General features: G+C 36.7%; 1 protein-coding gene and 1 long non-coding RNA gene across 6 annotated transcripts in view; one reads left to right on the top strand and one right to left on the bottom strand.

Moving 5' to 3' along the window:
* The window catches only part of XIRP2 (xin actin binding repeat containing 2), a 39,184-nt gene extending 19,166 nt beyond the window's left edge, over nucleotides 1–20,018 (top strand). The window contains exons 3-9 of the mRNA XM_086896791.1: nucleotides 683–819; nucleotides 3,142–3,273; nucleotides 9,039–9,146; nucleotides 9,323–9,389; nucleotides 10,038–10,171; nucleotides 16,455–16,588; nucleotides 17,493–20,018. Of these exons, the coding sequence (XP_086752917.1) occupies nucleotides 683–819; nucleotides 3,142–3,273; nucleotides 9,039–9,146; nucleotides 9,323–9,389; nucleotides 10,038–10,171; nucleotides 16,455–16,588; nucleotides 17,493–18,450 (1,670 nt within the window). The 3' untranslated portion in view covers nucleotides 18,451–20,018. The remainder of the gene's footprint in view (nucleotides 1–682; nucleotides 820–3,141; nucleotides 3,274–9,038; nucleotides 9,147–9,322; nucleotides 9,390–10,037; nucleotides 10,172–16,454; nucleotides 16,589–17,492) is intronic.
* The window catches only part of LOC111932129 (uncharacterized), a 291,751-nt gene that overhangs the window by 76,663 nt on the left and 192,425 nt on the right, over nucleotides 1–22,663 (bottom strand). Inside the window, exon 1 of one of the 5 annotated variants that reach the window (XR_015288968.1) lies at nucleotides 1,498–1,572. The exons of the other annotated variants lie outside the window; for them this stretch is intronic. This is a non-coding gene — a long non-coding RNA (uncharacterized LOC111932129). Of the gene's footprint in view, nucleotides 1–1,497; nucleotides 1,573–22,663 lie in introns of those variants that run through there. 5 annotated transcript variants of the gene reach the window in all.

The following is a 22,663-nucleotide window of genomic DNA, read 5'->3' as shown; positions in this document are numbered from 1 at the left end:
TAAGGAATTCTTTTGACACAGTCAAATGAGTGCAGAAAGCAGCAGTAGAACCTCCTAGTGCTAGTAACTCAGAGCTGCTTTTTCAGGAGTCCTCCGAGCTGTTGTCTCCACATGCACTGTAGCTGAACTGCAAATACTTCAGGATAAATCTATAACCTCTTCACACCTTGAATCAAGGTTAAAATATAGTGAGCAACAGAGATAATTTGCTACAAGCTTTTAGTAACACTAAACCAACTAATACATACCCTAATGTAAGACCAGTAAACAACTGAAATCTACAATAGACTCAGAACAGACTGTGGTCAAATTAATACTATAAAGTCTAAGGCTAAATAGAACATAAGATATTTAATTAGAACAGATTATTTGTAGTACTTAAAATTACTTTTTACAGTAAATAATGCAAATATAACACCATCAGAAAAATACTATGCTTATTGTTTAAATTTTATCATTTTTAAATTAAAAAGCTTATAGTTTTTAGCCAAGAAATTCCCCCCTCTGAAAAGTTTCATTGACTTAGATTTTTCTCTACTCTCTAAGCTCTAAATTGAAAATAAGATAAACTTGTGAAAAAATTGGTTTTACTTCTTCCGTCTACTACTGCTTTTATTTCAAGATTTAGAAAAGATGTAGCTATTTTCCTCTTAGAAAATATCATGTCTGTTTGTACTTACAGTGGAGTCTCGCAGACTTGTAAGAGGACTATCTAAAGAGAGCACTCCCAGGGCTGATAACACACTGCTGGATTTCCAGGAGACTGTCTCCTTTAAAGAAAGAATGGCTATGTACAAGGCTGCTGTGTCCTTTGCCCATGTAAGATATCAATGGTTTCTTACCTTCCTACCTCTTCATTTGCTTTGCACAGTGACATATCCTGCATTCTTTATTTATCCAAGCTGACTGATGGACCATTATGAGGATCAAAATTTGACATTAAATTAACAATTAAATTAACAACCCTACTTAACAAACTTATTGATGCATCAGTCTATCTCTGCTGAGAGAGATTTCTCATGCTATAAAGCTTTGGTCATCTGGAAAATTCCCTTTAACTCATTAAAGGGACTGGGCTTTTCTTTCACTGTTGCATGAGCTGCATTTATTAGGGCCACAGGCTTGTGATATATTAAGACGGCAGCTTCTGCATTATTAAATAATTACTAAATAATAAAATCATATTCAAAAGCACATTAAGTTTAGACCTATTGCTGTTCAAACTGAAGACTTTGAAATCGCTGCATTTTAAAATAGTAGCTCTATGAGACAAGGTGTACAAAAAAGTATTGTTTTGCAATAATATTATTTAAAATTGGCGTTATATAAAAGAGTAGTTAGGAAAAAAAAGCCTTCTTCATTTTGTTTTATGTCTCCCTCTACATGTCTATCAATAGGATTAAGTATTTTACTGAAAATTTTAAAATATTGATACCAAGTAGCACATAATGTATTTGGTTAACAGAATTTATAAACTAGTAAAATAGACCTCCTTACCACACACTGAATTATCAGTCAGGAATATCTGAAAACTGTGTCTTCAGATCTCAGCCAGGAAAACCTTCCTCAGTTCTGCAGAAACACTAAGGGTTAAAAAGTGTGTTTTTACCGTATCTTAAAATCCCAGCTAGAAGCTGCAGCTCAGACCCCCTGTATAAGGAAAGGAAAGCATTATGGGGACTTGCTCTAATGTGAGAATGGCAATGGTCTTTGTTTACACTAAACTTTCAGCACATGGAAAGAACACCTTTTACTCACTGCAAACTAGGCCAGAGTAATTTCTGTAAATGAGAGACCATATCTGGCAAGAGAAGGACTATCAGCTATCACCAGACATCATCCATATGCAAGTACAGCTGTAGAAGGATTCCCAGTCTCACCCGCACTTTAGTCTTGGGAAAAGGGTTTGCATTGCCTGAAGGGACCTTCTGGGTGTATGGATAATCCAGAAACCACAAAGTGAAAACAGCCACCAGAACCCAGGTGTTTTCCAGCCCTCAAATTCCTGCCTGCTGACTTCCATATTTCCCAACTGCTTGGTATATATTTACGGGGCAGAGTCCTGCATTTCATCTGTCTAAGAAGGTCCCAATTCCCTAGACCAGCAACTGGAAACTTTGCTGAAGTTAGTACTTTCTCTCACAATGAAAAGAACTGCATGAAGCCTGACCCAATCTAGCTGTGTTGAGCACACAGGAACTATTTCATTTATACTCAGAAAAGTCTTGCAATTTCTTGCTGAAATGGATGGTTGCCTGAAAGAAGCAACTTTAAATTTGGACCCATTAAAGGGAATTACTACATTTCAATAGGGGACCCATAACTGCATTTATCTGCTCAAACTATCTCCAAATGGCTGTTAAGGTGTGCCTGAAATGTTCACTCATTATTATGTAATAAAAAGTAACAATTATTTTCAGCACTCACATATCCATGCACATATATAATCATGTAGCTAGCCTTCATCACAGGGAAAAGAAAAATCCCCTTTTTTTTATGATCTGCTTACTTACTCATATAAAAGTAGAAAATATAACTTTACTTAGTAGCTTCATGACAAATGTATTCCTAATTTTTGGGTGGGGTTTTTTCTGCATAGTGATTAATAAATTAAAATGCTGAAAGTTTCATCCAATACCATCTAAAAAGTAACACATAAAGGACAGAACTAGAACAGGAAGCCTGAGGATAAGTGCCCTCTTGTGACCTTCATTGCTGTTGTTGGGGAAGGCAGATCATCTCACAAAGGCCTGCTTGAAGCTCTCTGCATGTTTTTCAACAATACCCACTGCAAACACAGAGAGGACCAGGTGGCAACTCTGAATGCCACAGAATTCAGAAGAGACAAGTAGAAGAGGAAGCAGCAGAAGGATTGTTCTGGAAAGTGGTTGTTTCTGCCAATCAAGCAGATGCGACTTACTTCTTTTGGTGCTCAAGATTCAGGCCAAGAAAAACTTTGTCTAAATCATCAAGTGTGGCTACTGAGCAGTGGTCTGTGAACTTGCCAAAAACAGTATTCACGATTGTGATTGTCTGAGTCATTCCTGCATACTGCTGTTAACTAGTTAAAAAAAAAAAAAAGTCACAGAAATATGTTTTTAGCACAAATAGAAAACAACTGGTCATATTTTTTCACTCCAGAGTTCACAGAAGAGCAAGTTCTGTACCGTGCCTGGTGGCCTGGCAGCAGTGAGGAAACAATTCGAGAAAGTGCAAAGGATGTCTCCAAAAAAGACTTTTGTTCAGTACCAGCACCAGCATAGATCTCTACAGGTAACAACAGCATTTTAATACTAACAAATTAGGTATGCCCTGCTAGATAACTGAGGAGAAAATATGATTGCTTGCTTCACTGACAAGTTTTCATTATGGCTAGAACAACATTTCTCTAATGTTCATACACATAGAATTTTATATTTGAGATGTATCACGGGATTAATATATTTTTTATGCTGATGAACACTCACTATAGACTAGACTCAACTAGACTTAGACTGAGTAATGCATATTATTACTACAGCAGTATTTTACACTGAAACCTGTCTATAAGACTGATTTATACATTATCATGTGTCATGGTGATATTTTGCATTTACTGCACTTGATATTAAGTCATTCTCTTTCAAGAGGAGTTTCCTGCTTCCACTGAATTAAATCTAATAAATTTCCCTAAACAGATCAAAAATTGCACAGAAGAACCCAGACATTACATGAAAGTAGAACAAAAAGCAGCTAAGTGTGACTTCAGATAAAAGACCTTCACATTTCATTCCTTCATTAGTCTATACCATGAAAAATTGTTGTAGGAGATAATGATTTTGGACTATGTGAAATTCCTTGCAATAAAACACTGTAGAATCTGTCCTGTGCACTCTGAAAAACAGTAAATTTCCTTGCCATCCTGCACTTCCTGGAGAGATTTTTAAGCAATATTGTTCTCCCAGCTTTGTAGAAAAAGACGCATTAACATTTTGCCATAGGTTTAGTCTAATGTTAAATAAATATCATCATATCTACCACTCATCTCTCATTTCTTATACATTAATACCTATATCAACAATTTGCACAGACAACAAGCAAAACTTCAGTTTGTAGGGAAGAAGACAGTTTGCTGCAGGGGTATTAATGTATCTTTAAGTAAGCAGAAAAATGCCATAGTGGGACATACTAACACTGGTGCATAATCTGTGGTAATAGGAAGTGTTATGTACCTACTTTTCTGATGATATGACCCACTTTACCTGCCAGTTTTCTGGGTGAAGAAATAAAGAATCCTGTACAGAAATTACGTGAGTAATACCCAATAACTTCATGTCTGTGATGTGTAGATGCATTTTCCCAGGATATCCATCTTTCCACAAAGCCACTATAATAGCTCCATTTCTTCAGTCAAGATGTGACCTCAAAACATATTTGTCCATGTATTTTTCCTCTGTGGCTAGTTGAGGAGGCTCTGTCAAATCATCAGCAGAAATAGCCACATACACTGAAAAATGAAATCACTCAGACCATATGGAACCATCTTTAAATTTAGGTTAAATAACTTGCTGAAAGACCATAAAATCCCATTTCTATGTAACATAACTGCACTTTCATGGAAAATGGGATTATACACTTAAGTAGTTGAAAGATTATTCAAGGTCACTGAATCCATCCTGGGGCAAAACAGAGAAAACACATAGTTTAAAGACAGATGTCTAGATCTGGATAAATTCAAACTATTAATCTAAGATAAAATAAGGATGCAATTAAATTTTTAAATAATAATCTAAATAGCTGAACATTCTACTACATATTCCATTATTGTATAAGGAGTTCATGACTTTCATTCAAAATATTGTCATCAAATATGCAAATAAAAACTATTCATCTTCCCCTTTTTCTCAGGCAGCAGCCATCACTCAGCTCTCCAGATTGTACTGGCAATTGGTTCTTTGTAATAGGTGCCATTATACCAGTAGAGTTCAAAAAATTCATGCCCAAAACGGTGAGCAGCAATGAAAACTGATCACAGACTTATCCTGTGCTCAAAAACCCAACCAGAGTCTGATTAGAGACCTGGTCTGGGTTCTGACCACTGGCACCATAAGCACCTTCTAGCATCAGCCACCAGGATGAGAAGAGGGCACGAGCTTTGGTGTTACACCTGTGCAGGTGCCAGCCTGGAGTGCTTTGGTACCCAGATCAGCTACCTGACTGCTCAGACACAGCCTCAGTGCCAGTGTCAGAAAGGAGCCATGGCTGGCAAGTGAGCTGAACCTCCAGCACAGCAAAGGAGTGACATACAGAGAAAACATCTGATGTTCACTCATCCTTATAGTAAAGAATGTCAGAACTGACATGGGCATAGCTACACCTCCTTCACTGAGGGTCATTCCAGAGGAATTTCCTAAAATGGCTACTGCAGCAATTGCCAATTTTCTAGCAATTGAAGAGAATAAGACTGAATAATGGGACAATGTCAGTGAATGGTGAAAACCTTATATTTTTATTAAAAACTTTCATATAGTGCCCAAGATGCCCTAAGTATATACATATAAATAAGCAAGGCTGACAAATCATAGGGAAGAAGTGTAGATAAGTGAAGTTCTTATGAGAAATTTCTGCCAGACTCTCACAGTGCAGTGAGACTCTGCTAAGAACATAAATAGGTAAAAAAAGCATTGCTTTGAGGATGAAATGAAGATCCATGGCAAATAGTCATTCCATCATCACTAACTTTGTAACTGAAGATTCAGGCTCAGAAATCAGTGGATTTACTTCCACTGCTACTTACAAGTTTTTACATACTGTTCATTTATAGAGAACAGAAGGTTCTCTATTTGCCAATACATAAACAATATTACATTATCCAGCTAATGAGAGATTGTATGTTGATCATAATGTACAGTTCAACTAAACACATTATGCATCAATTGTAAGATAGCAGAAGTCTTTCTTGTGCTTGGATGAACTTCTGAGCCATTTGATCCCCTTGAAACACATACTTCCATAGACAGAGAACTGTATACACATTTTATGCATGTATACATATAATGTAGTGTACATATTCTGAGCTGAAAAACAATTCTATTTTTGAAAGAGAAAGTATGTTTTGTTTGTTATTAGAACAGAAGGAAACTAAAAATGTCAACACAAAAAAGCAAACTTTGGTCTAAATTACACAGAACAATTACTGATAATTCAAATCTTGGCACATTTTCAATAAGAATTCTATCTAAATTATTGCAGTACAGAAGCACTAAAGTTTTTGTATGGGCCACAAACATAAAATGTGTGTAGCAATTACAGTTCTCTTCAGTAAAAGAATCTGAATGCTTACATAAAAAGAACACTTCTCTAACAAAACTTATACAGACTTACTCTTGGACTTACATGTTTATTTTTAAATAGCATTGTTTTAGGTCAGAATGACCTATTACCCAGAGACAAAACAGTATACTCTAGTGCTCTGTGTTAAACACCATACAGATATGCACGGGAAGGCCAGCAGCCCACACAAAGGGTGACAGCAAACAAATGTGAGAGACAGGATAAAGAAGGATAAAGAAGTCTGAAAGAAAACGTAAAAATTTTACAAAACCATTCACAAGAGAGCAGCATGCCAACAATCACCCAGCTGACAGTGTTTTCTGAACCCTTCTCATGATATGCCATAAACAAAATGTAATTGACCAATTTTATAGAATATACTACAAAGTCTAAGGGATCTACAAAACATGTCACAAACCATAATGGGGTAGACTAAATTAATTGTACCTACAGTAATCCTGTATACAACAGCTGGCAGTTATAGAGGAGGGATGAAACCAAAGGTCTTCTAACTAGCCACTTGTTTGGAGTAATAAACAAGCAGCATTTAACAACCTGTTACTGGAATTTCAATTAGCCATTTTGACTGACACACAAAATAAGAGATCCTCCATGTCCCTCTTCCTCCCAGCACTCCCAGAGCAAGGCTGTGTAATTATGTCATCAAAATCTGGCTCATAATGTTTGGGCTGCATTTTAGATGGCCTATAGCTATAGCATTAAATTATTATGGTCTTTTGCAATATGGCAACTACTTCATAAGCAGTACCAAAGTTACAGCATAAAGCACTAGTGACATTCAGATTAGATTTGCTTCCTGACTACATTAAGTCTAATTATATTTCTTTTTACTACCCCACACCATTCAAAGGACACATGATGAGTATTCTGAATGTATTTCATGTCTCATGAATGAGCTTTTCCAGTAATGAGAGTTTGAATTACATATCTAAAACATGCACATTAGAACAGAAAAGCATATCTTAAATGAAAAAAGCATATATATGCATAAATATATTAAAAAGCACACCTACACAGTCATTAAACAGAGAATAGATGGAAAAATTTGCACTTCATTCTTTTTGAACTGCCTCTTTTCAACCTGGTATGTGGTTAGCTCTACATCTCCTCAAACGTTGTGCAGCTTCCTCACAACTGTTATGTACACAGAACCTGCAAGTACAAAACAGGACATCCTGTAAAAGCAGGACAAAAATTATGTGAACTGCTCTTCTCAAGCCTCAATGCACTCTGACAATTCAGGTAGGATTGATTTTGATACTGGTAATGCACTAAATCGTTTACTGGGCCAGGAATAAGAAAATTTATTCCACCTTTTGTTAGTACAGTTTTAATTCATCTTATAGCTGAAACAGGACTTGGCAGCACAGAGGTGGAAAAGAATTCCTAAAGCCCATGGAAGGAATGCTCAGTGTTTCTCTGTCATAGATCTGAGAACCCTTGCTCCCTACTGCATGGCCAGGCAGTAGATGACCCCTGTACTGATTCAACAGAAATATTAGTGGAGATGCAAGCAGTGTAAGCATTCCTTAGTTTGAAGGTGGAATAAATCCCATAAATACATGCTTTCTCATGGCATGACTAACAGAAAGAACTAATTTCTTGCCCCACAATTAACTGAATTTCAAGTAGCAGTCAGGACTTGAGATGCAGGAAGCTTACAGCTCTATGTTGCACTAGAGCAGCAATCTCAGAAAGACAGTAGTGCCTCCATTCATATTCAGGTTTCACTGAACACTCAGGAAGCTCTTGCTGGAGGGACCAGAAGCTCCTTCCATTTGAAACCTTATTATCAGTAGAAACTAATAGACAAGCTTCCTTCTAACAAAGGATGAAGAAAATATAATTTGACATGAGTGAAATTATTTGTTAGATGGCTCTGTGTGCATGGGAGAGGAAGCACAGGAGTGCTGCCTTAATAATTTCAATCTTTCAGATTTATATCTTCTAATCACAAAGTCTCAAAGTACCTCATGGACACTGGTAATGATGTAATACAGGTTCGATGGCAGGCTTCAAATAAGAAAACAAATCACTGTCAGAATCCGGAGCCAAGCCAAACACAGACAGACTGAGAAATCAGTTTACACAGACATCTTGGACAGTGCTTTAAACTCCTGAAGATACACTCTGATTATTACACTGCAGTTTTCTGGCCTGTAGTTACAGTACTACCCTGCATATTTTATGGGATCTTGTGGCTATTCTGTGGGTCATATTTTTCACAATTGTAATTCAGCATGATTTTTGCACTGGAAGAACTTTATAAAGAATATGTAGAGAATCATCACCTCATACAGACATATTACACTTCCTTTGAAAAAAATGCATTACGCAGCGTTATGCCCACTGCCACCCAACAAGTTGGAGGCACAGCACATAAAGCCAGAACAAGTCCTCCTTGTCACATCTGCCCCCTTCCAGTCCAGTCATGCATTGTATCTACTCATGCAGCTGGCCATATCTGCTGGCAAGCATCTTGCTGCAGTAACAAAGACTTGACATCTTCTGTGTTGTAAAAAAGCCGGTTCCAATGTTGATAGCAATAAATATCAAAGATAATAACAATGGCACCCTGCTGTGAAATGGCTGCTCTAGTTATACCACTTACATTAGAATTAATTTCTGACAGCCCTTCAGGCAAAAAAAAAATAAATCTGATTTACTAATAGCTGTTAACGTGAATTTTTTTGTTTTGTCTCAAGGAAACATCAAGTATCAGGCACCACACAGTATCAAGTAGCACCAGGGAAGCTGAATGCAATGAAATGACCTCTAAAGAAAGCCAAACACAAGCCTCTCAAACAAAAGAGGTAACTATATAATTTAATAATAATCTCATTGCACACTTATTGATGTTTATCATGATAATTTTTAGATTTACATTCATATTTTTCATCTATGTAATATTTTAAATATGGTTTCAGAAGTATTTAAAATTCTTATGCATTGCACTAAATCATGACTAAAGTGAAGGTTTTGTGCACAGGTTTCTCCTCATGAGCAAGTTACCCATGAAAAGAAAATGGCATCTACATTCACTCAGCATGACACAGGTAAGAAGTGACATGAGAATAATCACAAATGAGCAGTGGGAAATGTCTTTACACCCACAAACGTGCTGTTCTTGGCATACAAACATGAAAACACACACTGTTCCAAATTCTCAGCAATGCACATTCCTTAACTTCAACAGGACTTTAGAATTCAGTATGAAGAGATTATGTTTGCATAAGGATGTGGTTTTAAATATGGTCTGAGTTGCTTGAAAGAATGGGGAACTCGACAACTTGTCTGAAAATACAGGCAAACACTAGTCCATCTACGTACAAAGCAGTGCATGGTTAAGGTTCAGTTTGTAGCTGAACTGAATAACTCTGCAGAATATGATCACAGTGTTAAGACACTGCTGCTTCTGCAATTCAGCCCTTGAATGAGAATTCATGCATTACATTCTCCCACAGACCTCAGTCACCCTTTGGCCCTGCCACACCACTCGGGTAAGGCAAAACAGTAGTCCTTAAAAAATGATTCTGTCATTTTCTCTACAGATTTCTGTACTGATCAAGTAACTCTCCTGACTTCTACAAGGCTAAATACAATTTTCCCAAGATAATAATGTTTTATAATTCACTGATAAAGTCAATTTCAAAAAATGCAGGTTGGAGGAAAACCAATCTGTTTTATTCTTCTTCCCATTGCAGTAATCAATTCAGCTCAGAATGAAGAGCTCCCAAAGACTGTAACACAGATTTTAAAAGAACAGATTGAGAAGGCAGCTCAGGAAAAGGCTGCTCACTCTGACAGAGAGATCACAACATCTGCTAAAGAAGTAAAGGTGAGTATTTTTGATGAGGGATCTTTCCTTATGCAAATTAGAAGTTAAGACACTGATATACCATGCTGTCTGATTTTCTATACTGAATAATTTTGATTTAAAATGTAAGATATGGAAGTGGTGGGAATATATGGACTTCAGGAATTAAATGCACATAATGTAATATGATATTCATTAGAAGGCTCTATAAGTACTTACAGTATGTGACAAAAACAATTCAAGGTAACAACTTCTGCATTTTCTCCTCCTCTGCTGAATAGTCTCCTCTTCACTTGTTTTTATCTATAAGTATGTATAATTTGTCACCAAAGACTCTCAGAAGCCTGGAAAATACTGCTTTCAAAAGAAATGAAAATGAGCATAAGCTACAGCTAAAGTTTGTTATGATTACAATGCAAAGTCTGCATTTGTTGCAGCAAAATCTCCAAGACTGCTCATTCTTTTTGCATGAATTTCACATTTCTTTTCACATATATTCTATGGTGCAAATATCACAGCTCTTAGCTCGAAAGATTGGTTTTATGCATTCTGAGCAATAGCTGATAGATTGTGTCTTTCCAGATCTTATTATAATCCTATTGCTTGGATGCTTGCAGAACTAGCTTTTGTGCAGAATAGAAAAATCGTTTTCTATATTACTATGCTTAAGAAAAGAAGGGGAAAAAAAAGAAGAAAAAACAACCATAAACTACAGACAACCCAACACTTTTGTCTCCTAAAGATGGAAAATACATACCAGGAAATCACATTGACTTAAACAGTTCATCTGCTACTGCTACAACTTCAGCAAGCTGACTACAGGAAATTTCTACACCAAGGAAAAAACAGGATGAAACTTTTACCTCTGCAATTATTTGCTCCTGATACATGGAAGCACAGGAGAACTTCCCAATACTTATGCAAAAGCTCCAAAGGAAATGTCAGTATAATCTAAGTTCACTAGACCAAACAGCTCTCCAACAGAGTCCACTGTGTCCACCGATCTGTACCCAAAGCAATTTATTTTGAACTAAGACATTTATATAATTGTTGACACCCAATATTAAGAAAACACTTTAAAAACATTTTCTAATATTTTATGTCATGGATCTGAAACATATTATTTTAGATGTGCAGCAGACTAGAAATGGCTTTGCCTTCATCATTCAGATGTTCACAAGGCCAGAAAAACTAATGCTTTAGTGGCATGAAATCCAGAGAGGAGAGGTCCTCTCTCTGACAAGTCTGTGAGAACCAGCCTTTTGTTCCATTTAAAGATGATCCTCCAGACCCAGATAAAGCTAGAAGTACTACAGAGAAAGAACCATTGCAGGGAGAAATGTTAAAATAGACAGCCTGAATGTTTCAGATGCAGTCTCCAGGCATGCTGCATGCACATGCTCCAGGCTCTGCAGGAACTATGGACAATGTCCTTATATTAGGTAGAGGAGGTGTTGGTGCAGGTAGGTGGATGTCTGAAATGCAGCCACTAAACTATATGAATAAAAATCACCCCAGTGAGGAACAAGCATCAGCTGAAACACACACCTAAGAAGTTTCTAATGGTGCTGTAAAGACTCTGAGGTACATGGTGGAAACACAGAACCTGGATAAACTTGAGCAACTCAACCCAGTTATTGCCCTTAACTTGTTGCAGACAAGGCCTGAGCCGAAAGAGAAGCTGAGCTCTGCTCTTCACAGAAGAGTGAAGTATAATGCATTTTGAACCTCAGCCATTGTGTGTTACCAGAGACAGCTTCAAAGACGGGAGAATGAAGCTGTCTGTGGATACAACGCTGAAAAGAGATATTACACAATAACACACCAGATGAATGCAGCTTTTACCTGTGAAAATAAAACTCCTATGTATAATCTCAGTGGAGGAAAACATAAGCGGTGCTACACTCATGGCAAAAAAGCTGAAATACAGCCTTGGCCCATGCAGGATCCAAAGGAATCAAGTCCAGCTGAAACATCCATTATAAAAATCAGACAAGCAAGATCAAGGTCCAACAAGAGATACAGCAGCTCCTGTAACACTAAAGCAAAGCACAGTTTCCGATTCTGAATTGGATGGCAACAATACCCAAGTAATAGAAAAATAAGATGTAGGAACTCAAAAAGATAGATTTCCCTGAAGTCCAGAAGACTGAGAAGCTGAAGATGCATAAATTTAGGATTAGCACTAAGAGGTCTATCCTGAAGAATTACAAAACAAAAGCAAAACAAAAATTATACTAAAAATAGATATTACAATTAAAATTGCATTACTGTTGTATTTGAAATACATTAACATGCTAGAAAATGTGCACAGAATGCACCTGGCTTTTAATGTTTAAAATTAATGCAACATCCTCTAAACTGAGGTAAAATGTTGTATAAAATATCTGTAGAGACAAAATAATACTCATGTTTTGCACACATCCATTTTTAGTTTAGTAAAATACAAGATGTGACTTTAGACAAAATGAACTATGTTTCAGTGGGTTTTCTATTTGAGTAAAATTACTGAAATGGTTTACAAATTACTATGCAATTTTTTTTTAAAAAAACCTGCTATTTCCTGCTGGGTGATTTAACCTGTTCATAAAGCTTCAGTATGGTTTAGGCAATGAAACAAGATGTCAGGGTCCTGGCTTCACATCACTAAGGAGTGAAGCTGCTCACTGTGTCCTTCAAAGAGCTGAAACCCATTATTTGTTTCATATTGAACAAAACTTTTAACTATTTGATGTGAAAATATATCTATATATTTATAATTGAATATGAAGTAAACATGGAAAATTAAGCATGACTTCTTCCTCATGGTGAATGTTTTACTTGAAAATTATATTAAAATAGCATTTAGATTGCAAGGTTATGCATTTGAAATGTAGAAAATATTACATATGCTCCTGAAAGATGAACATCAGTGTCCTCTTTTTTGCATCTATTTTGGACACTGAATATGGATGGGATCCTGCAGGAAGACCAGATGTTGCCATAGCTTTAGCCATTTGATACATGAACTGAATGCTTACACTTGAACAGCAGAGGAAACGGCAGAACAAAGCTAAACGCTCCTGTTCCAGCATAACTCCTGAGCAGAAAGCTTTGCTTTGGGACTCCCAGCACTGTGCACCAAGAGAGGGGTGCTACCCCTCCTAATCACACTAGGAGCAGAATTAAACATGAGTAGATTGTGATCCTGTAAAATGAGGCACAGCCTAGTGGTGATCCAACAAAATACTTTATGTGGTGGTTTGGCTCTCCCTGACAGCTAAGTCCACACCCACTCACTCCACAGTGGGCTGTGAGAAACAATCAGGAGAGCAAGAGAGCCTGTTGGCAGAGGAAGAGACAGGTTAATAGAGAAAGCAAAGCTGGGGCATGAACAAAGCAAAAGAAGGAATTGATGTCTAGTCACTTCCTGGAAAGCAAGGCCTCAACATGCTCAACTGTGACTTGGAAAGAGAAACACTCTGAATGTACCTCTTCCTCCTCCTTTCCCTCCCTCAGTTTCTATTGCTAAGCATGATGCCATATGCTATGGAATATCCCTCTGGTCAGCTGGGGTCAGCTCTCTCAAGTTCTTGCATAACCCCAGTCTATCTGCTTGGACTGGGCAGGAGGGCAGAGTGGGAGGAAGAAGAGATTTTCACACTGGGCAAGTACTGTTCAGCAATAGCCAAAACATTGTGTGTTATCAGCACCCGAGCCCAAATTCAAAACAGCATCGCATGGGCTGCTATGAAGAAAATAACTGCATCCCAAACAGCCTTAGCAAAAGCAAGCATGTTAAAAGTGAGTAGAAATATCCAGTTACAGTAGAATAGGGAGTTCTCTAAAAGTCAAACCTCTGGATTTTGTTTTTAATCTCTTTCTATCTGGTAAATATTGATGACCTCAAATAACAGACCAGTCTTTTCCTCACTGATTTTGTATTCACACTGATTTTGTATTCACATGTGGTGGGTGAATACAAAACTGTATTCACCCACTGTCCCATTCCCCCTCCTCAACAAGGTATGGAGAAAAAATAGGATGAAGAAGCTCATGGGATAATATAAAGACAGGGAACAATATAAGAAAACCTATTAATTACTTTTACAATTTAAAATAATTACTTATTTTTTATGGGAAAAAATAATTGCTAATTAAGATAGGTTTAGATTATGAGAAATAAACACTACAACATCTCCCCTCCTTCCCTCCTTTTCATAGTCTCAGCTTTACTCCTGCCTCTTCCTCATCCCTCTCCCACCCCCAGTAGCACAGAGTGGGTGGGGGGAATGGGTGCTGAGGTTAGTCCATACCAGTTCCTTGCTGCTGCTCCTTCCTTCTCACACTTCTCTCCCTTGCTTCACCATGAGCTCTCCATATGCCATAGCTCCTTCTGGGAATACCCACCTGCTCCACCGTGGTGTTCCCCAGGGGATGCGGTGTGCACGGCTGCTCCTGCGTGGTCCTCTCCCCAGGCCGCAGGGAAACACCTGCTGCCCTGCTCTCCTCCACAGGCTGCAGGGGAATCTCTGTTGCAGCATCTCCTCCCGTAATTCTCTGACCTTGTTATTCGCAGGGCTGTTTCTCACACTTTTTTTCCCTCAGTCCTGGCTGTATGTGCAGCTTTTTGCCCTCTTTGAACACGTTTTCCAGAGACATGAGGAGCGTGGCTCAGCAGCCCCGCCATGCACTGCATCCAGAGCTGGTTGTGCCCAGCACGGGCCAGGCCCTGCCACTCCTCACAGAGGCTGTCCCCAGCCACCAAAACTGTGCCACTGACACACAACACACGATTCAATTTCAAGGAGATGAATATTGCCTCATTAAGTCCTGGAACTTGTTATGGGATAAATTTCCCTTAAATTCCCTCTTATCCTTCCTCTTCTCTTGACTTGCCTTCTGAGGCACAACACTTACTACCAATTGTTCAGCTAAGCAATGTAACCATTCAATGAGACAGTTTTCCAGGATACATCACCACTTTTCCCCCTCCTAATTACCTTATCTCCTTCCTCTCCTCCCTCTCTACATTCAGAATACTTGTAAAGCTAAGAATATTCAGCTGAGTCCTGGTGCTTGGCTCACAAGCAGTCCATGCATTGGGAGTGGGAGGCATGTCTGGAGAACTGAATTTATGCCACCAGGCCTCTCTCTCAGCCTCCTTGGTGTCTAAGCAGAGTCTACATTTTAGACCTTACAATTCATGACCAACAATTCTATTAGAGTGGGTTTTTTTTACTGGTGGTTTAGTCTATTTGCAAGTTCTACTTTATATTAAAGACATTTAACTTTCAGTATTTTTCACAGCCTTCATTATGGATAGTAGAGAGACATGGCAACTAAAGCTGTAACTATAAAATCTACATCACTTTTTGTCTTGATTTGTGAACTGTTATAAAATCAACACAAGCAGGCAAACCAACAGACAGAATGCTGAAAGGGCCCAAATTTTCTGCTGATGTCAAGAGGCATTACTATCATCAGTGAAAATACATTCATACTGCAATTATTTGGTCCATCCTTTTTGTATTTGTCTGCTAATACAATTTTCATAGCAATTCAGAGATCAAGACAGAAGAGCAGCTGGCATTTTTCCAAGCCCATCACCATTCTTCTGCCCCTTACTGGTATGAATCTTCCTATTCATGTTTTGTATTTTATAGAGAAATAGTTTTCTTTAAAATTAAATATGCTTCACAGAAGAAAAGGATTTTATAAAGTTGTTAATGTGAATGTATCTACCTTAGTATTAAAATTCAACCGAAGAAACTATGAGGTCTGACACCTTAAATTATCAAAGTCACAAATAATTATGTCCATAGCATATTTGGTCCATATGAATGCACAGACTGGAGGTTACCACAAAAGGGGTAACCCCTACTGTGCATTTGGCATGGCTGAGCAAGAATTCCTCATCAGAATTTCAAACATCCATCCCTACTTATTGATATTTAAATTACATTGTACATTCAAAGATTATACATACATTATACTCAATTCCACTTGTACTAGAAAAACTTTTATTATCCTACCACATTTCACAAAATAATTGGTTATTGCAAATAAATGGAAGATAATGTACCTGGTGAAGTGAATAGTCCTTTCAAATGCATGGATTCCTGCAAAGGGAAAGGTAAGCAGTTTTTAACTTTTGAAGTATTACTGTTAGCTGGACAAAAAGGAAGCCCTACAATAAACAGCTGAGATACCAGTTAACAGAAAATGGAAAATGTTCTAACAAAATATGTGGACTGATACTGTTCAAATCAAATCATAACATGTCACTTAGACTAATTTGTAACCTTTTAATATGTGGTTGTAGAAACTGCAGATTCAGGAAAATGAAACATGCAAACTCTGTCAACAGAGAGTTTACCCCATGGAATGCCTAGTTGCTGATAAGCAAAATTTTCATAAATCGTGTTTCCGATGTCACCACTGCAGCAGTCAATTAAGGTAAGAAGTAACTGCACGTGCACTCACACAACCCTGCTTTGGAATATAAATTAAAAAAGATGGTGAAATTATTTTCAGCTGTAGGATTATTCAGCCTGTAGGATGCCGTGTTGACAGGGTGATATTCTGAGTTCTCCTTTTCTTCTCTGCTCCGAACATCAACACTGTGACATGGAACGAGTCCCTTAAATTCCTTATAAAACTGCTCCATGGCAGTACCTTCCAAAGTCCTCCCCATATTACTTCCTCCTGACTGTTGCAGACCTTCAGGACAGCATGAAACAGACACAGTAGACACAGGAATTTGGGTGGAATTTAAGACATCTGAAGATCACCAAATTTTCTCTCAATTTTCCTCATTCATAAAATGAACTACGATAGTTCTCTGCCATTAGCAAATAATTTTGTAACCTTTACATAAAATGTACAATTTATTGTACTGACTGCAAAGGAATTTTGATTTTAACACACTCTGGTGTTAGTTATACATTGAATGAATGAAAATTTCCTTTACTTCATCTGAGAGGAGAATCCAAATATAATCAAACATAAATTTCTATCATTTGCACTAAGACTAAATTCTGCTGCTACTTCGTAGAAAAACTGAGGATTTAGATTTTCATAAGATGAAGAAAAATGGTCCAAAAAGTCCAGAAGTGCTGTGGAACATTTCTATTTGACGCTTATTCTGTGCAACAACTGAATGGGTTTATGTTCTTTCATAAATCACTAAGCATGACTATTTGCCTTTATTTTGACTTTGAAATTGTATGGGAATTTCCAAGTAAAGATTTTAGATACTTATTTTTTTTGGGGGGGTTGGGGGGAAAGGGGGAGAAAGGGGAAGGTGTATGGTAATCTATCATATATAAAAGTATAAAACATTTTTTTTTCCATTTGGCAGCTTGGGAAATTACGCATCTCTCCATGGAAAAATATATTGTAAACCCCATTTTAAGCAACTTTTCAAATCAAAAGGAAATTATGATGAAGGTTTTGGACACAAGCAGCATAAGGAATTATGGAATTCTAAAGATCAACTTAGTTCAATTAAAAATAATCAGGCTGAAGAAACAAATCCCATTAATAGTGCACCTGTTGATCCTAAACCAATTACAGAAGTAGATAAAGACTTGTACTCAGGTACTGAAGGTGCACGTCCTGATATTTTGGATAATAATTTGAAAAAATCCACAGAAAGAGGTAAATTAAAAATGATATGGCCTCCTTCAACAGATGATGCAACACCTAAGAAAACATTTTCTATTGAAGAATCAGCTAAAGTAAATAAGTCAAAGTGGCCCCCAGAAGATTTTCCTCAAGAAGATTCTAGTTTACATAGAAATAAATCTCTGGGCAACAAAAAGGAATCTCAGAAAAATCCCACTGTGATGGAGCAAAATAAAAACAACACCACAAATTCACAACAAAATCAACACTCATCCTTTTGCTCTCTGTCTGAGAAAGAAGGTAAAAATACCTGTAAAGCAAAGAAAAATGAAGCAGGCAATAAGGGGAAGGATGGGGAAGCAGGGAATGTGCAAGATAAGGTGAATAAACTAGAAGCATTAGAGAGTAGGGAGCAAAGTGGAAAGGATATTAATGAGGGTGATAATGTAATTGTGGATAGTCCTGGGAAGAAGCAAGAAAAACAAATAAATGAAACTGATAATTCAGAAGTTGTACAAGTCACTAACATTGATGATGTAACAGTACAAAAGAATTACAAAGAATGCAGCTTGAATAGCAATAACAATAATAATTATGCCACTTTTTCCACATCAAAATATTTCTACACAAAAAACAACTCTCTCAGCTATGTCCACCCCAAAGCCAGCATTAAGCCATGCTATTTGCACTGAATCACAGCATGCCTTTGCAAAACTGGACAGTCAGTCTGGAAATGAAGAAATATACGTGATATATGAACCTCAGGAGAGCTGTTCTAGTAATACTGTACTTGCACAGGATGAACCGAACTCAAAAGATGAAGATGCTGTTACTTCTAAGAGTCTTGCTCAATTTAATAATGATGCCACTTGTCAGAAGTCTCATACTAGCAGCATGTTAGTTTTGAAGAAGGCAACTAACACATTCTCTGTTGATACTGAGTTGTTATGCATTGGAGAAGAATCAGAATATTACAAAAATGACAAAAAGCTAAATAGTATTTTATCTGACATTCTGAAGAAATATTTTCTTAAAAAAGACAACCTGGTTTTAAACTGTAAACTAATAGACTCTATAGATGTAAGTAAAAAATCCTGCAGTCCATATCTGAAAGAACATGGAAATTATGGTAGAGACCTGAATTATATTAACGCTTGTCAAGAAAGTGAAATAATCCAATTGGCAAAGACTGACATAAGTACAAGCTTAGATTTACTGAGCTCAAGACATACTGCTGTTTCATCATTCCAAGGCAAGAAAGTCACGTTCAAATGGCTCACTGCAGATGAACAAATTAAAAAAAGTAGATTTTATGATGAAAATTAATAAAACATCCAAGTTGTCGGCTATGTCTGTCACTCATTACAAAGTATTTCTTCAGTCTACTTATTTTAGTCTTTCATGGAGAATTTAATATCCAGAGATGACATAAAAAAATACAATTATACTGTCAATTACCCAGACTTTATCCAGTTAGTTTATATTTAAGGCAATGAAGATGTAGATTTTTTTCCATCTGTAATTATAAAACAGCCTTTGTTTTTCTATATTTCTGAACATTGCAAGGAATATTTTACTACACTATCCTGGAGAAACATAATCCATTTCAATATTTATTATTTGTAACAACTTCAGATGTGAAGCACCTGGTGTGCACAATGGAAGAAAAAATACTTCCATTGTTTTTTCTAATGTATTTTTACTGTAACTGAGCTGTTGCTCCATGACATATTATGTACACTGGTTGTGTTAGCTCATGCTAGAAAATCTGGGGTTTGGCTGAGATTTTGGGGGGGTTAATCTTTTTTGTTTCTGTTTTTGAAATATCATGTAATACTTAGTTTGAAATGGATCATTACTGAATAGTAACCACAGCTGGTTGGTGAATAGCACTGTTTTGCTATATTCTGAGAGCTGCTACTAAGTTATGTTGAGTAATGGGAGAAAAAAAGTGTGTAAGTTTTAACACTGGATAAAAAAAAAAATATCCTAAATAGAACTGAAAGAGTGTTTGGGGACACTGGGCAATGAAGACTAGTGGTTGTGTCAGTAACTAATTCAAAGTCATTTGAGCTGAAGCAGCTCTCCAGTGTCATATTTAAACCTGTACAAATTTATGCAAACTCTAGCCCTTTTTTACTTAAGACCTATGCTTATGGATTAATGTTTGCTCACCTAACACTATTCTATCTTGTATGATACAGCAACATATCATTTAACTGTTGACAATGCATAATAAAAAAGCACTTTACAAAAAAAATGTTTTGTGATTTTTTTTAATATGAATTTATAAGTACTGTTTTCATTAAATAGTTTGTGAAATTCTTCATGCAATGACTAGTTTAAACCAAAGTGTCAGAGAGAAAGGGAATCATAATCAAAATGCATTTTTCAGAATAGTTCCTGAAGGGAAAAATTGCACTGATGAGTAGCAGTAAAATGAAACTTTTCTACATCATTATTTAGTACAGGAGCCTGTTAGTCTGAGAAATATATTTTCACTGGCTATTATTGGCTAGTGAAGATGTTCTACTGCTTTTAGAACACAGGGCTCATGTATTCTTCTATACTGAAAAGCACCAATTACAGAGATAAAAGAGCCTGATTTAATGGCTGGGCCAGAACTGCATTTTAGAGGACTTCTAAATTTGCAGTCCATTTGAAACTTCATTAATTGCAATTCATTAATTGGCACAAAAGCTTACTTAGAGTTACTTAAATTGTTTTTATAGGTGTGGCATATCCACTAATTCCTTTAGAGCCTTTCTAGAGTCAGGGGCAATCTCAAAACTCTCTGAAGAGACCTAAATAACACCTTGACTATAGAGCAGAAGAGCACTCCTCCTAAGTGAAGTACTTGCTGAATGCAAATGCTGGATTACTTTGAAAAGTTTAAATACCTTGTCTGTCTTCTGTTAAGCATTTACCTCCTTCATACATATCAGCAGGCAGACCTACACTAGTTATTTTAAATGACACAGCGCTCAGGGTGGACAATAAAACCATGCTAAGGATCTGCTTTGTTCTAATGCAACATGTCTTGAAATATCCCTCCCATAAATAATTATAGTTCAGGCCTTATTTTCAAAGTGCAGGATAATTATCAGAATTACTTATAAAAGATTTGGGTTGCTTCAGTCAAGTATACCTCCAACTGGTAGGTATAATTGCAAAAACATTAACTACCCTGGGTACACTCACAAAAACAGGAAAACATGAAGACAAAAACACAGATTAAAGCTTTTGTCTCTTTTCATGCTTTCATCCATTAAGAGGAACCTAAGTTAAATCCTTTGGGTAAATTTTATTGCCTTTCATGAACAGCATTTTACCTTGTATGTGGGTTACATTTGATGATTTTTACATGCAAAGCATTTTTAAATGTTTTAAAGAGAAGATCTGTATTGAATTTGGCTTAGAAATATAAACAAACTGACCTTACTCTTGGGCTTTCTAAAGTAGTAAATTACAATTCAGCCATGAAAGATTTGAATTTTTCAGTACAGTCTTTAAAGAAAAAAATAAGGCAGCTCTGTACTGTACTACTTTGGGAAAAGAGGATAAAAATTCCTGTTCCACATTGCTCCTTCACCTCCCCTCTCTTGGGGTAGGGTATGAGAGAGGAAAAAAAAAGACTAAGGTCTTCTTAAATTCTTAAAAAGAAAGAATAAGGTCTATTAAAAATAAAATTTATTTTTAATCTGACTTTCATTAACTAAGTACATTGTCATTTTAAAAAGAGACATGAAAGATCTACTACACATTTCAGCAGGTGATTTTCAAAATCACATAATCTGTTCAAATAATAAAAAAGAAAACCTAGGAAAATCTCATATTGTTTCAACTCATTTTACCTGTAGGCTCTTGACACTGTAGCTATCACTATCAGTATACATATAAAATCACTCTTAGACTGATGAAATGATACCTGTAACAGATGCTGATAAGGAATAATGTCCTATCACAACAAATACCTATGAAGGAGCCATTCCTTCCCCACAGAAACTGTATATTCCAAGTCAAAAAACAGGCTGTTTCTCCAGTCAAACTCACTAGAGAAAAAAGTTGACCAAACACAAAATTTCATGATCAAGAAGTCATCTCTCAACAAAAATAGAGATGAATTTTCAGTAAACAAGATGAAATAGTTAAAAACTTTAAAGGGGAATGAAGGTATAGCTGTACCAAGAGGGGATGGAGCACTAAACAATGTATTTCAATATAGTGCTTGATAAATTAGATTGTCAACCTAATTGCAATACTGGTGCACATATGATAATAAAAATAAAAACCAATATATATGAAATATCCTCTTACCACTTAAAACATGCTTCCAGTTTCTCTCTGTAATCACAAATAAGACCTCTACAGGACATTAGATAAAAGGAAGAAATTGATAGCTATAAAGTCAGCTTATGCAGATGGACACAGAAAAAAGATTCTGCCGTTCCAATCTTAAGAGCTTTTGTACAGCTTTTCATAAAGCAACATTAGAGTGGAAATAGCACATAAACAGTGTCATACACTGTTCTAAACAGTGTTTAGAATATCTTTATTATCTCCAATAAACTGGTTTTCTGCTTTGGTAGGACAGTACTGCTATGCTGAAGGTTACAGATTGGGTCTGGGTGGCTTTGACTGAGGAAACCATTTTGCCAGCAGTGGTTCTTACGTGCCCAGAGAGAAGGTAATGAAAAGCTGCATTACCAGGCACTGGCAGCAATCCATGTCGACAGCATGCCATAAACCAGCAACAGCATGCACTCAGCTTCTTGGGCCAGAATAGAAGCCTAAACTGTTAAGCCTGAGGTAGTATTTTTAATAATTCAATAAATCAAAATATTAAATAATTGTGCAAGTAGCAGGATTCATCCCTTCTGTGTTCTGAACAAGAACAAGAGTCCC

The sequence above is a fragment of the Cyanistes caeruleus genome, chromosome 7 (genome assembly GCF_971803275.1).
Source record: "Cyanistes caeruleus chromosome 7, bCyaCae1.hap1.1, whole genome shotgun sequence".
Taxonomy (NCBI): Eukaryota; Metazoa; Chordata; class Aves; order Passeriformes; family Paridae; genus Cyanistes; species Cyanistes caeruleus.
This window is presented reverse-complemented; position numbering and strand designations above follow the sequence as displayed.